Below are 13,348 nucleotides of genomic sequence, written 5' to 3' on the forward strand. Positions count from 1 at the left end.
CCTAACACAGTCATACTGTAAAAGACATTTAAACTATCCTGGAACAAATTCCCACGATTATTTTTAACTGCAAATTTAGCACCACCAGACAGTTGTTTTGATTGTTGAAACTACAGGTATGTCTATTTTAACAGAAAAATAAATGAAATGAAAACTGTTTATTGAGTATTTTTTCTACTGTGGTTGTCAACTACAGTTTGTACTTCTGTTATTGTATTTTATAAGTTATTAAACAGTGTATTTAATGGAATCTAAATGTGACAACCAAGCAAAAAGTATATTACTTTTTGAACATTCACAAACGCAAAATTGAACATTTGCATTTCCATGAATCTTCCTTATGTCAATCTGGCATAGTAGCTTGAGGGTAGGTGAGTGCAGATGGTGAGAACTAGTAAAGAACCCTAGATATTAAAATAATGTACAAGGGAGTAAGATTTTCCAATATTATAGAAAATAAACTGGACTGTACAACTGTGTTAAATGAACACATTAACCAGCCTACCAATTGCTAACATACTGTACAAGATGATACATTCTGCTGGACAACAGCAAGCAGTCTCAGGCTGACAGTGAAGCCACTGATAAGTGCTGCGTTTGGTACTTGCAATCCGTATGAAAGATGAGGCTTTTATTTCACCCATAAAAATAAAAGGAACTGAACACTACGGTAAAGATATGATCTAATGGTTGCATGACTTGCTTCATACAGTGTAAAAATCCTAAGATTTCAGAAACACGCTGATTTGCAAAGTCTGACACAAAAATGATAAAGCCAGAGCCGGTGACGGCTCTCTTTGACTCTAACCCTGAATGACAGTGTTTTTCTTCTTAAAGCATTCATAATCTGTGTCTCTCTAGGGTAGCTAGAATGATCACCTACTGTATAGTAATATTGAACTGCATTCCTGCAATTCTCAGATCTATCAATCAATCAGGTACTGTAGGTCAGTACACAGACACCAAAAGGCATTAAGTGACGTTTACTATTGTATGGGTCTGAAGACCTTTAAAAACAATAAACCTAAACAATGTTCTGAATATTTTGAAACTGAAACAAATTTAAATGTATTCTACTTAACAGTAGTGTTTAAGGCATTATACATTATATTAATATTATTTGTCGGAGATATATATTATGAATTCATTAAGTATTGATTATATCCATAAAGTATTGATTATTTTATGGTCCCTTAGTCATTGACACCATCTAAAGAGAAAGGCTAGCTAGAGGGGGATAATTGCTGCTGGTGTTTGTTTGCATAGCTGAGTTAATCTAATCAGACAGTAGCCCCAGCTGAGTGGACACCAGATGGCTCAACAACTGAACAGGCAGGAATTTCCTGGATCTGATCAGTGAAGCTCATGTGCCATCACTGCCCAATCTTAAACACGTGGATATTTCTTTAATGAGAAGAAGGCTTTCAGTTATTTGAGCATAGGACAGACTGACTAAGATTAGGTAAATGAGCTCTAGGTTTTTTATTTGTGGAGCACTTTAGGTTTCCTTCTTAACTCTGCCAGGCAAATTTAGTCATTCTTATTCAAATTGTATTGCATTTTTATGCAGCGGTTAATGTTTGTCTCCTTTAAGTATCATTTTAGATTACGTCTATTAATGGAGGACCACTATTTTATGAATAAGCCTTACTTTTTCTCAGATTCAAATGTACAGTATGTCTTTTTCTGAGCGTAAAAGAATGGCAATGGTTGTAATCTATGGTGGGTGACTAGATAAAATGGGTTGGGTTTCAGAACAAATTTCAATTGTATGTACAGTACTAGAATGTAAGTTTTGTCTACAGTTTTACTAATCAGTCTGTTATCTTTAAATATATTTTAATGTCTCTGGTCTCAAGACCTCCTAATTCAATATTTCAATATATTCTTAAAGGGTATTTTTTACAGAATGAGTAAATCCTAAATGTAACTATCTTACTAAATAATTAATCTTGATAACTGAAGAAAATGCACTCTTCTAGTTAGTAATACATGTATCTGGTCTGCACCACCTTTAAGCAGACAAAGTGTAATCACATAAAATTCTTATTTATTATATACGCCTACTACAGTGTAGCCATTCATTGTCTGACTAATGTGGCGGGGGAGGTTTAAGTCCTCCCCAGAGTAAACCAACACAATGAAACCATGCATCATATACAGTACTGTACAATGTACAGAAAATACATGTTGACATAGTGCTGACATTTCTGCTTTCTTTGATCAGAGATTAGGATTCTAACTATTGTACTTATTGGTTACTTACCAGACACAATCTAATATACAGTATTAAAAAGTAACATTTGGTCTCCCGGTGTAAATGTTAGAGAATCCTTTACACGACCACTGTGAAATAAAAATTTTAAAAGCATTTTATGTGGCAGTACTACTACTACAACTGTGTTGAAGCTACTTACAAATGTTATTTGAAATGATTAAAACTCTTTACTGTTCCAAAAAAACTGATTTTAATCTATTTTAAATAAAAAGCAGACTCTCCAAATGGAATATACACTCTTTAAGAATCAGTGTTCTTACAGTACATAAAGAATTATTAACACAGGACACTCACACACAGAATGGACTGACTAACAGACAGCACATTTCAAGGACAAATAGTAATACAGTACAACCAAAGTGACAAATGGATAGCCGTGTAGACAGATTGACACAGCTGAAAGAGAAAGCACGGAATACACAAAGATAGACAGAAAAGCAGTTTTTTTAATTAAGTACTTAATAGATAACTGCACTTCATATCTATACTCTAATTATAGTGTGGTCATGTTGCTCATTATGTACCAACAACTATTTGATAAATCATATCAACTAATTAAATAGAGTTCATTTTTCAGAAATGTACATTTTTGTTTGTTTTGCACTTAGTACAGCATATTGTATTTACAGTATGAGTACGTCATACACTTAGTCTTATTGCAAGGGTTAATGCAGTATAGCACACTAATGGAGGTTGGAAGGCCGCATAATAAGGATGTGCTCACATGCAATTAGAGCTCACAGTAGTGGTTTGAGGTGATGATCAAAAGGTTTTGCAGCTGTTGCACAAATGAGCCAAGTTGTCCTATGCTGTGAATAGGGCACATGATTATTAAGCAGAGGCTGACAGCTTTAAACCCATCATCTGCCATGACCTCAGTAGCTCTTAGTTGTAATTTCTGAGCTACAGTATAAAGGTGCAATTATTAACATAAATATAATGAACGTTTAAGATTTCAGTTTGGTATTCCAAATATTATTTGATTTATTCATCTGGTAATGTACTGTAGCTTAAAGGATATCTTAGGTGGTAGATCAAGGCTGAAATGCATTTCTACCTGTGTACATGCCACCTTGCCACATCTCAACACCATTAAATATTTTCATTATGATTTACTTAGCAGATATCATTACCCATAGGGACACACAATAAACAGAATGTTGACATTAAGTTTACTGTAAGTATAAGGAACAATTCTGGGGGCACAATAAAGTAAAAAACTATTAACTAAAGCGGTATATAGATAATGTGGTTAGAGTGGGGTAATTTAAGGGCCCTGTTTTTCCATGTTTACAGTGAATAAATACAATTGACAAATTAACATTACATGTTTGAGAATTAAAAGGATTCGTGCAATGCAGTAGAAGAGTTACTGAAGGATGGAGCTGAGAGATGACAGGTGCTACTTAAAAACAGATGTGTCTTGAGTAGGTGCCAGAAAACTGGTCGGGTATTGAGCAGTTCTGATTTCCTTGGGAAGCTGCTTCCACCAATGAGAAGCTCTGGAAGTGGAAGAACTGAGGGTGGAAAGAAAAATCCTCTGGAACAGGAAGAGCGGGGAGGATGTGAGGCAGTGAAGATAAGCAGCAGTAGAGTGGGTGAGACAGCAGTAAGCAAGATCTAGGGTTTGAATTAGATACAAGCAGTAACAGGAGGGACAGGAGAAATCACACAAGCATTGGCAGAGGGATCAGCCCAGCCAAGATGGACTTAACAAAAGCTCAGGCAAGAGATTACCAGGACCTGGATGAGCGGTTATGTACTATAGAATAGTTGGTAAGGAAGGGATGAACCTTGCTGAAGAAGAAGTGGCAGGAACATGCCAGTGAAGAAACGGGTTGGGAGAAGAAGAGGCGATGTGATACTGAGTTTGTAGTAGAGCAGGAGCAGGATTGGGTGGTGGTGGAGAGAAGATAAATTGAGAAGTTAAAAGTGGAAGAAAATGAGGAAATAACTTAAGCCATAAGTTTAGAATATCTCAACACCAAATAAAATCATTTTAATTTTCTAAAAGATATTCTGAAAAAAGATATTCTAAAAAGGCTCAGCTTTCACTGTCTTAATTGTGTTTATAAACAGAGGACTAAGTAAACACAAATGAATTCCAAATGGAATTTACACACTATTTTCATTAATGTAATGTGGACCCAAAATAGTCACAATCTGGAACTGAAAAATACATCTCTGGCCTCAAGGCATATAGCTGTGCAACAACATTTTCATTACTTTCAGTAAAACAGTTGCACTAAAAATGATTTATTCTGTTATATTTAAGTTATAAGTTTAGCAACTGCTGAATACATTTTATTATTATTAAAAACCACATAAGGTGATTGTTTAAGAATATCTGAGAAAGTTACTTTTTTTCTTCAATGTGGCCTATACTGTATGTGAATCCTTGAGATTTCTGTAACCCTTTATTTTAAATAAATATACAGGCAAACTAATTTTAATTGCTTAAAAATAAAAGATATTCACACTGTATATGTTTGTAAGCTGTACTGTAAGTACTGTATCTAATACATAGCTTTAGTAACACTTATTATAACACATATTAGCAATTTATGACTGACAAGAACTAATAATTACAGTACAAGCCTTAATGTATTTACTATCCATGATGTGTTTTAAGGGCTAAATGTTTTATAAAACTAGTACTAAAAATAATTATTATATGTTACACATTAAATAATTACAGATATTTATTTTCTGGTGCAAATACATGTACATAAAAATAAGTCAGATTTTATACAAAGCTCATTAAAGTGATGACAAGCTACAAAGTTCATTGGAATAGCACTACCAATGTGTATACTATAAGTGGAAAACTCACAGGTCATTTTTCTAAAAAAATAATTTATTTCTCCATTGACTTTTTTAGTCTTATCATTTGATTTTCAACCTGCATTTGGAACTGAAAAAAACACAATACAAAACCTGACAATAAACAGAAATTTAAGAAGTCTGTTTGATGCTTCACACACATACTTCAAGGTATGCATCTGACAAGTAACTATACAGTAGATTATCATGCCACATAAAAACCTCAGCCTGCTAGCAACAAAACAGATATTCTGTGTTGATATGATTCCCTTCTTCTTTTGTTTTTTCTTTTTTTAGCAAGGCACAAAAAACATGATTTCAGAGACAGGAACTTCTGAAAGTGTAATGATGGAGAAAGAACTTACAGGAGTCATTATTATTTTTAAAGACAAAACAGGGCCTGCAACTGAACTTGAACTAATTCCTAATTTATGAAACATTACGTTCCAATGAAAATAGAAATCTGTAATGAGAATTTAAAATTTGCCTGCATCCAATTCAGTAACTACTTAGTCTAATACAAGGTTGTAGTGAGCCAGAATCTAACCCTGCAGACCATGAGCACAAGGCAGGATACACCCAGGGGATAAAATGCCAATCTATCACAGGGCTCTCACACACAGGACAGTGTTAGAAATTCTAAATGATATGTACACCTTGCAGTTGTACACCAGCAGTGAACTAAAGCACCTAGTGAAAACCTGCCACACAGAAGGTAACTTAGACTGGAATTAAACCCTGGATCCATGGGTTGTGTGACAGCAATGCTAACTGCCATGTCATTATACTGCCACTCATTCTACATCTTGTAACAAAAAAACGTATTCTACCATCCAAGTAATATAGTATAACAACACAAATTCAACAATCATTAATCCAACAATAAATCTTCCTCAACCTAGTTGTAAAATCCACAGAGAAAACAGAAATGTCCAGTAAGGCATATAACAAGAACAACCTAAATGAAATGCCTTGCTAAAAGAGTGTAACAACCAGGACTTGAACCCATGACACTTTGGTCTGGAACCCCTAAACCCCATTACACACTGTTGCCATACCATTAAGTTTCAAGATATACGGTCTCTCACTCTCTCACTAAATCTAAAGATAGGCTCACTAGCTGACTGACCATACTATACATGGAGATACTATACCTCCATTACACACTATATATTACACACAATACTATACTGTACATGGAGAACACAAGAGTGTTCCAGAAATCTAAAGCTGGTGAATCAGTCAGTCACCATCACTAATCTAGGCAGCTGGTTCTAATCAAGATGGCAGTACCAATTGGTTCACCACACATGGGGACATTAAAATGGAAAAATGCATAACAGTAGGCAACATAAAAACAGCACATAAACCTGCAAGATAAATCTTGGAAAGAAGACTGCATAATACACTCTGGACACCAGTCTACTGCTCACATGTTTTTGGGAGGAAACCAGAGAACTTGCAAAAACCCATGAAAACACATTGATAACATTCAAGCGCCACACAGATGCTTCAGTCAAGAACTGAACCCAGAACCAAAGGGACTGCCAATGCCATTGTGCTGCCCATTGTACATCCATTTATCATAAAACATTTGTCAAGGATGCATGATATCTTGGCACACATGCTTTTTAATAAGTCTTTATATTATTAACTATTTTTCTGTGGAGTACAGGTGTGTTTTCCATGAAGCAACATTAATCTTGCATGTTGGGGCTCAGTTCAGCCTCCCCTGGTGCCCAGGCGGCTTCCTACCACAGATGGGTTAGCAAACAGATGAATGCGTAACCTCCTGCTAGTCTCTGCTTATGAAAGATAATTGCAAGCATGGAATTCAAGCTTTAAGGATAGATAAGATGGCAACATCTGTTAGTGTTACAGTAAGGAAAAGAAACCATTGATTGAAAAAACATGAGATATGAGATAAAAACCCTTTCCTATATCCTATAAGTAATACAAAGCAACAACATATTGTTGAACTAATTTGCGTCCTTCCTGTCTTCAATGCAAATATTCCAAAATGGCAGCAAAGATCACATTCAATCAAATAACAATGATTAATTTTCCATTTTCTGTGTAATTGTCTCACCTTCATCCCATCCATTATCAGAAATTATCATACCATATCAGCTGGTATGGGACATAGCAACTGTATCCTGTCCCTAAAGCATTGGGCACATACGTCAGTCCATCTCAAGGCACACACAAACTCACAGGGACAATTTATAGACTTGCAAAAGAAAACAATACAATTTGAATTCTTGCTTTGGAAAATGCAATTTACTACCTACAGCACAGTTTTATTGGATATTGTGGGCTTCTGAGATATTTTATCTGTTTTTTATGGCATAATACTGTTTGCAAATGGATTTGTGTTTTTTTCCACAAACATTCTTTTATGCAATATGTAGGTATTGTCATCTTACCTGCTGATTATAAAAATAGCAAGTGCTCTTCCACCAGAGTTAAACAAATGCATTGTTGATTTAGCAGGTATTGTGATTGTGCGTGTTTATCTGAAAGCAAAAATAGAAAAAAAACATCAGCTGTATTCTTTGAAGTTTTTTTAATAAAACAAGAGTCAAATATTATTTCAGCAGTCATAGTTAAATTAAAAATGTCACTCAGTTGCATGAAGACCTGCCATTGAACAGTACCTATGAAATCTGTTACGATTACTGTTGCTAAAATCCATAGTCTTTTACAGCTAATAATACAAGAAATCAAATCATTGAAGTAAACTCCATGGTGCCCAGTGTAAATCAGACCCACACTATCAATCCATCCATCCTCTAATCGCTTTATCTACTACAGGGTCACAGGGGAGCTGGAGCCTAATCCCACTAAGCAACATGTACACGGCAGGATAGACCCTGGATGAAACGCCAGTCCACTGCAGTGGGAACTGGAGATGGGATCTGAATCTGTGCTTCTGAAACCAGTTGTGCTTATAAGCCAGTGGTCTTGCCCATGGGGTTACTTGGCTCTCCTCATGATAAAATAAAAATATATTTCTCTGGACAGCCTTATCCGTTAGAATTGATGAATTCAACACTCTCATTGGACATTGCTGCTGGCTTTATTCATACAATGCTTTAGAAGGTATCTAGCAGAGCCAATTTTCTGCCACCCAGCATCAATCTTGCCTGTAGATTCCTCTAGCCATTCAACTCAAGGCCTCTCCAATTGAAAATTTGAGTTGTGTAAAACCGTAATGTGGTTTTGTCACATGTAATATCCTCTGCAGAAAAATGATAACATCACTAAATGAATTTTCTTGCAGCATAATCAGAATTTCAACTCATGAAGCAAAAGCATAGCCTGACGAATTGAAGGTTACAGCTTCAGACAAAAACTTTTGCTGTTTGGCAGCCACAAAGACTCTTAGCCCCTGGTCTCAGAACACCTTTTGATCAATCCTTTCACTTTTTTCCTCTCTCCTTTTTGTAACAACTTAGCATGACACTCCTGCTCTGTGGAGCATTATTCCAGGCTCCTGAGGATGCAAATTCATTGCTTTTACACTTATTCTTGGAAGTAAGTACTCAAGTGATAATAAAGTATGCACTGCAATATTTGGATTTTTCACTCAACTAGGGCATTCTTTTTTACATCCAGTTAATAGACTGAAATTCACTCTCTGCTCCTTCTAAGTTTCCTTTGGAAATCTTTGTCTAAGGCTATTGGGGGTTTTGATTTTTTTTACCAAAATATTAAAGGTATTTTTTTTTATAAATCCTCTTTATGTTAAGGGCTTTGGGAACAGACTTAAAGACTCTTTACAACTATGAAGTATAATGTGTCCAGCATTACTATCTATTAAATCTATTAAAAATGCAGAACTTAAGTACTATGAGGCCTCTTTTAAACTACATATCTGATACTGAATCTTGGGTGCTATATTAAACATTCTTTTCACATTAAATTAAAACATTTCATTTAAATAAAGAGTAAAGAACCAAATAATTTTAATCTTTACCAGAGAAGACAACGAAGACACTCGATTAAGCAGTCAATGCTTAAAGGCATTGACAAAGTCAACTCAATAGTCTTCTCCAGAATCAACAATGAAACACAAACCAGAGGATATAAGTGGAATCGACAGGATACAGCATTTAAAATTTCGGTATTATGCAATTTTATGCCCAAAGTGTTGTAGGATTCAAGTTACCAAGTTATATCAATGAAAACAAACCTTGGCTTTATACATGGTCTTAGTTAATAGTTCTTAATAGTACTCTACTGTTTAACAAATTATTTAAAATGCTTATTGCACAGAGAATAATAAATTATGGCAAAAAAAAGAATTAAGTTAATGATGTAATTTTCTGTATTATTTTAAATGTGAGCTTATTTAGACAAGGATGTTTAAAATTTAAAACTGTCAGTGTACTGCACCTCTCCTCTGCATTCAGCAAAGAAATTTAAGTTTATTAACGGGTTAATTAATCTGTTAATTTGGGGCATTTCGTTGTTCTTATAATAACATGTTAGCTTACAGGTTCATGGCTCTTTTACTAGGTTATTTTGCATACGAAGACTGATGCATCTTAAAGTAAAGTGTGTCTAATACACTTTATTTTCAATAAAATGTCTGGTTTCCATTTTTATTATACATTTCTAAATGATCAGTGCTCACATCTGCAAAGTAGTTGCAATTGGATTCTCTCACAATTTGTTTCATTTGTTAAAAATGAAAGAACTCTAGACCCGACATTCAACTGACAGCCTTTGAAATGAAACACATTCAAGTGGATTTAAAATAATAATATACTGCAGTTCCTTGGTTTGATGGATTTAAGTAAGTCTAAATTAAAAGCTGTACTTAAGGGAAAAAATCAAGATTTGATTTGAGAACAATTCTTGCCATTTGTATGCAAACATAAATATTTAGTGTGTTAAATGTCCCAGAACTAAAACACTAAAACTAATACAATCATTACACACTCCATGCCTTAAAACAAGGATGGGAAATGCTAGTCTACAGGGGCCACAAGGATTTCCATTTTCCATTCTTCTCCAAACCTTAATAATTAAAATGAAGTATTCAAATGAAAAGTCACATTACTTCTTTCTTTCCAGGGTGCAGTCAATTACTAATTGAAAGATGCCTATTAGACCTGCAGGAATCCAGCCCTTGATGGCTTGTGTTATCCAGTCTTTGAAAATATCTACATTTTCAACAAAGGTATAACTCTAAGCTTACTAATAAAATACTGTAGCTCAGTAGTTCCTCAGAAAAGGAAGAAAAAAGTTAAAGGTAAAACAAATATAGATTACATGCTTTTGTGAGCCAGGTGATTTTAAAAATTACTATGGTTTCTATTTAAATGTTAGATAACACCGTGACAATGAATCGCTTGTGTAGATTCTTGGTGCTTCACAATTTCATTTAGTAATCTACATGAAAGTCCAGAAGGGCTGTTCCAATGCCAAAATAGCTGGCATATTGCAGAAGATAAAAAAGGACTTTACTGTCCAGTTATTAGCCTATCTTTTGTGTGGCAGAATATGATCAAATTACAATTGCAGTTGTCTAGTTGATTTTGTACTACAAAATCACTCAGATCTCTACAGAACAAAATGATTTCACACATTCTGGATATTAAATAGCATCAGATCTTGTCCCATTTTCTACAACTCTATCTTTGAATAATATCACCCATGTATGTGCTTCCTAGAAATAGCAGTTTCCTTTGGAAATGTCATGGTGTATACAGAATAGATTGTACTTTTTCTAACAACATTATTTCAATATGAAAAAAAGTAGCATTTTTTTTATTTTGATAATACTGCTGTCTATCTTTGGGTGGAAAAATTAATAATCTGGGTAATGCTCCAAGCATTTTCTGTAGGACATTCTGCTACATGACTATAAAGGGACCACAAAGAAAGGAGAGATGAGACTTTCATCACGTGAAGCTGTAAGAAGATTACAATGTCACCACCCAACTGTCACAAATCAGAGTATTACCAAGAAGCATCACACAGACCTTGTCAGCCTGCTTAGCCCTGATTTCCAACAGACATTAAAGTTGAGCGCTCATCTGAGATTGCTTTCTTCCTGTGGCAAAAATTATCTATTGATTTTAGACAAAGTCAAATGACAACCCTGCGTCACTTATGTTTTTAGCGGAATAATGGAGTTCTTTATCATACATCAAGTTCTGTTCACCTTTGGACAAGACAATGCAATTCATATAGCTAAAAGGTAGTTGAAGAATCACAGGATTGGAAAATCAATTTTCTGCTCTTTCAAACCTTGTTAATCAACATGGACACTATCCAGCTCTTTCCAAGAGGTAGGAGGGAACATACTGTAGTATCTACAGTATGTTGATAATTGCTGGTTAAATCTGACCTTATACTGTACAGGTCAGAAACTGTCTCCTGCCGCTGTTCTTCTGTTGTAGTCTACAGTACGCTGCAGAGATGATTGCCCGAACCTAAATCATATTCTGCCACATTTATAACCTGATCCAGGACAGGATTCCACAATTCCCTTTATGATACAATGTGTCTGTTCTGTTATCTTTAGGCATCCCTCCAGGGCTAAACAGACGACCTTTCTGTTTCAATTAAGCTACAATTAAATTTCACAGTAGAATTTCCAAAGTTTAGTAAATTTCCTGCTGGGATTCTATGAGTTCCTGCCTTGCCCACATACAGTACGTGCTCCTTTCAAAGCTCCTTATTCTCTGTTTGTGACAGATTTTTCTGCATACCATACTGACACGTTCTCTGCATGGTACTTGTTTTTTTTTTTTTGGGGGGGGGGTCTAGTACTAATTTAATGGACAAACCCTAAACTCTGTGTTTTTTTAAATATACAGTATCTCTGGAAGGATAAAAGGGGTGCTCAATTTATTCTTCAGAATTTTGTTATACTTGTTATGCACAGTGGGGTCAGTTCATTCACACACAGAATTAAGAACTATAACTGAATACTGAAAATTAACCACATCTTTAATGTCCCCTTTTCGATACTGTACACAATTAATGTCACTTTAGCTTTTCATTCTAATATGCTTTTTTTACTTGGAGAAGTTTTTATCTGATTTCTGTTGGGGTTTTTTTACTTTCGTGAAAATTACATTAACTGAGCATTTGAAAATTGGTCAGAGATATTTTTTCTTTCTTCTAATTCCTCTTTAAATGGTAAATTTGCAATTCACTCTAAGCAGAATTTAGTTGGCACCTGCGACTGAATTCTTACTACTGTATTTACTGTACTTTTCAGGCATCACATCCCATATACTGTACTCTTAAAAGCATACCCAACCATTTTATGTCTGCATTGACATCATCTGCTGTCTTATGATAATACTTCATACAGCCAGACACACACCTGCAAGCAAACTAAAGATGAGAGTTTTTTTAGCTGTTTTTTTTTTTTGAGTGTTCAAATATGCAAAGACCCTAGCTGTTCGGTTGGGGTTAATACTCACAGATAATTCAATTAAGTACAATGAATTACATTACATTACAACTCAATGTGCCACTAAAATAAACCTTTTACGATATTTTGCTAAGTTGCTAATATATTTCACGTGTAACATTTCAAAGCTAATTCCTTGAGTGACACCTGCTGAACATCGAAGTTAAAATCATTGATATTTTAATGATATAATATACCCAACTTACCTGTAGTGACCCTTACTGACGGAAAGCATTTCAGAATTGAGAAAAAAAAGAAAATGCCTATTGACAGAAATTCTGTACGTCTAACATCGAGTTTCCCTTGTAGCTCTTTAGGAGTTTAGTCCTGATGGCTCCTGCTTTGCACAAAAGCAATCGCTACAGCATACGCATCACTATTCGCTTGTGAACAACTGGTTGTGGGTAAGGTAACTCCACACATTTTCTCCAACGGGGAGGAGAGATTTCCACAGTACTGCGGATGCATGACGACGTTCTGTGCTCATTCAGACGTCTAACAGTTGGTGACTGACAGGAAAAGAAAAAACTAACCTGAGATGATACGACTAGATTTAACTGGCTTGGACAGCTGGATTTATGCCAAGGCAGTGTATCGCCACTTATTTAAGTGTCTCTATTTTTAGTATTTTAGAATGCTGAGTTGTGATTGTACCCTGCATAAAAAAATAATATCGCCTCTTGAGATGTTTTGATTTTGAAACAAGGCATCTATGTTTTTATATTAAATAAGATGAAAAAATAAAAATAGTGGTGAGGGGATATTATTTATGCAAAACTTTACTAAACGAGACGGTCTGTTGTATAATT

General features: G+C 35.0%; 1 protein-coding gene across 1 annotated transcript in view; it reads right to left on the reverse strand.

The window, feature by feature from the left end:
• LOC102687421 (gamma-aminobutyric acid type A receptor subunit pi) overlaps positions 1–13,043 on the reverse strand; it is a 32,471-nt gene extending 19,428 nt beyond the window's left edge. The window contains exons 1-2 of the mRNA XM_006630392.3: positions 12,746–13,043; positions 7,528–7,617 (exon numbers count right to left, since the gene is read on the reverse strand). Of these exons, the coding sequence (XP_006630455.2) occupies positions 7,528–7,580 (53 nt within the window). The 5' untranslated portion in view covers positions 7,581–7,617; positions 12,746–13,043. The remainder of the gene's footprint in view (positions 1–7,527; positions 7,618–12,745) is intronic.
• Between the last annotated feature and the right edge of the window lie 305 nt (positions 13,044–13,348).

The sequence above is a fragment of the Lepisosteus oculatus genome, chromosome 4 (genome assembly GCF_040954835.1).
Source record: "Lepisosteus oculatus isolate fLepOcu1 chromosome 4, fLepOcu1.hap2, whole genome shotgun sequence".
NCBI classification, from domain to species: domain Eukaryota; kingdom Metazoa; phylum Chordata; class Actinopteri; order Semionotiformes; family Lepisosteidae; genus Lepisosteus; species Lepisosteus oculatus.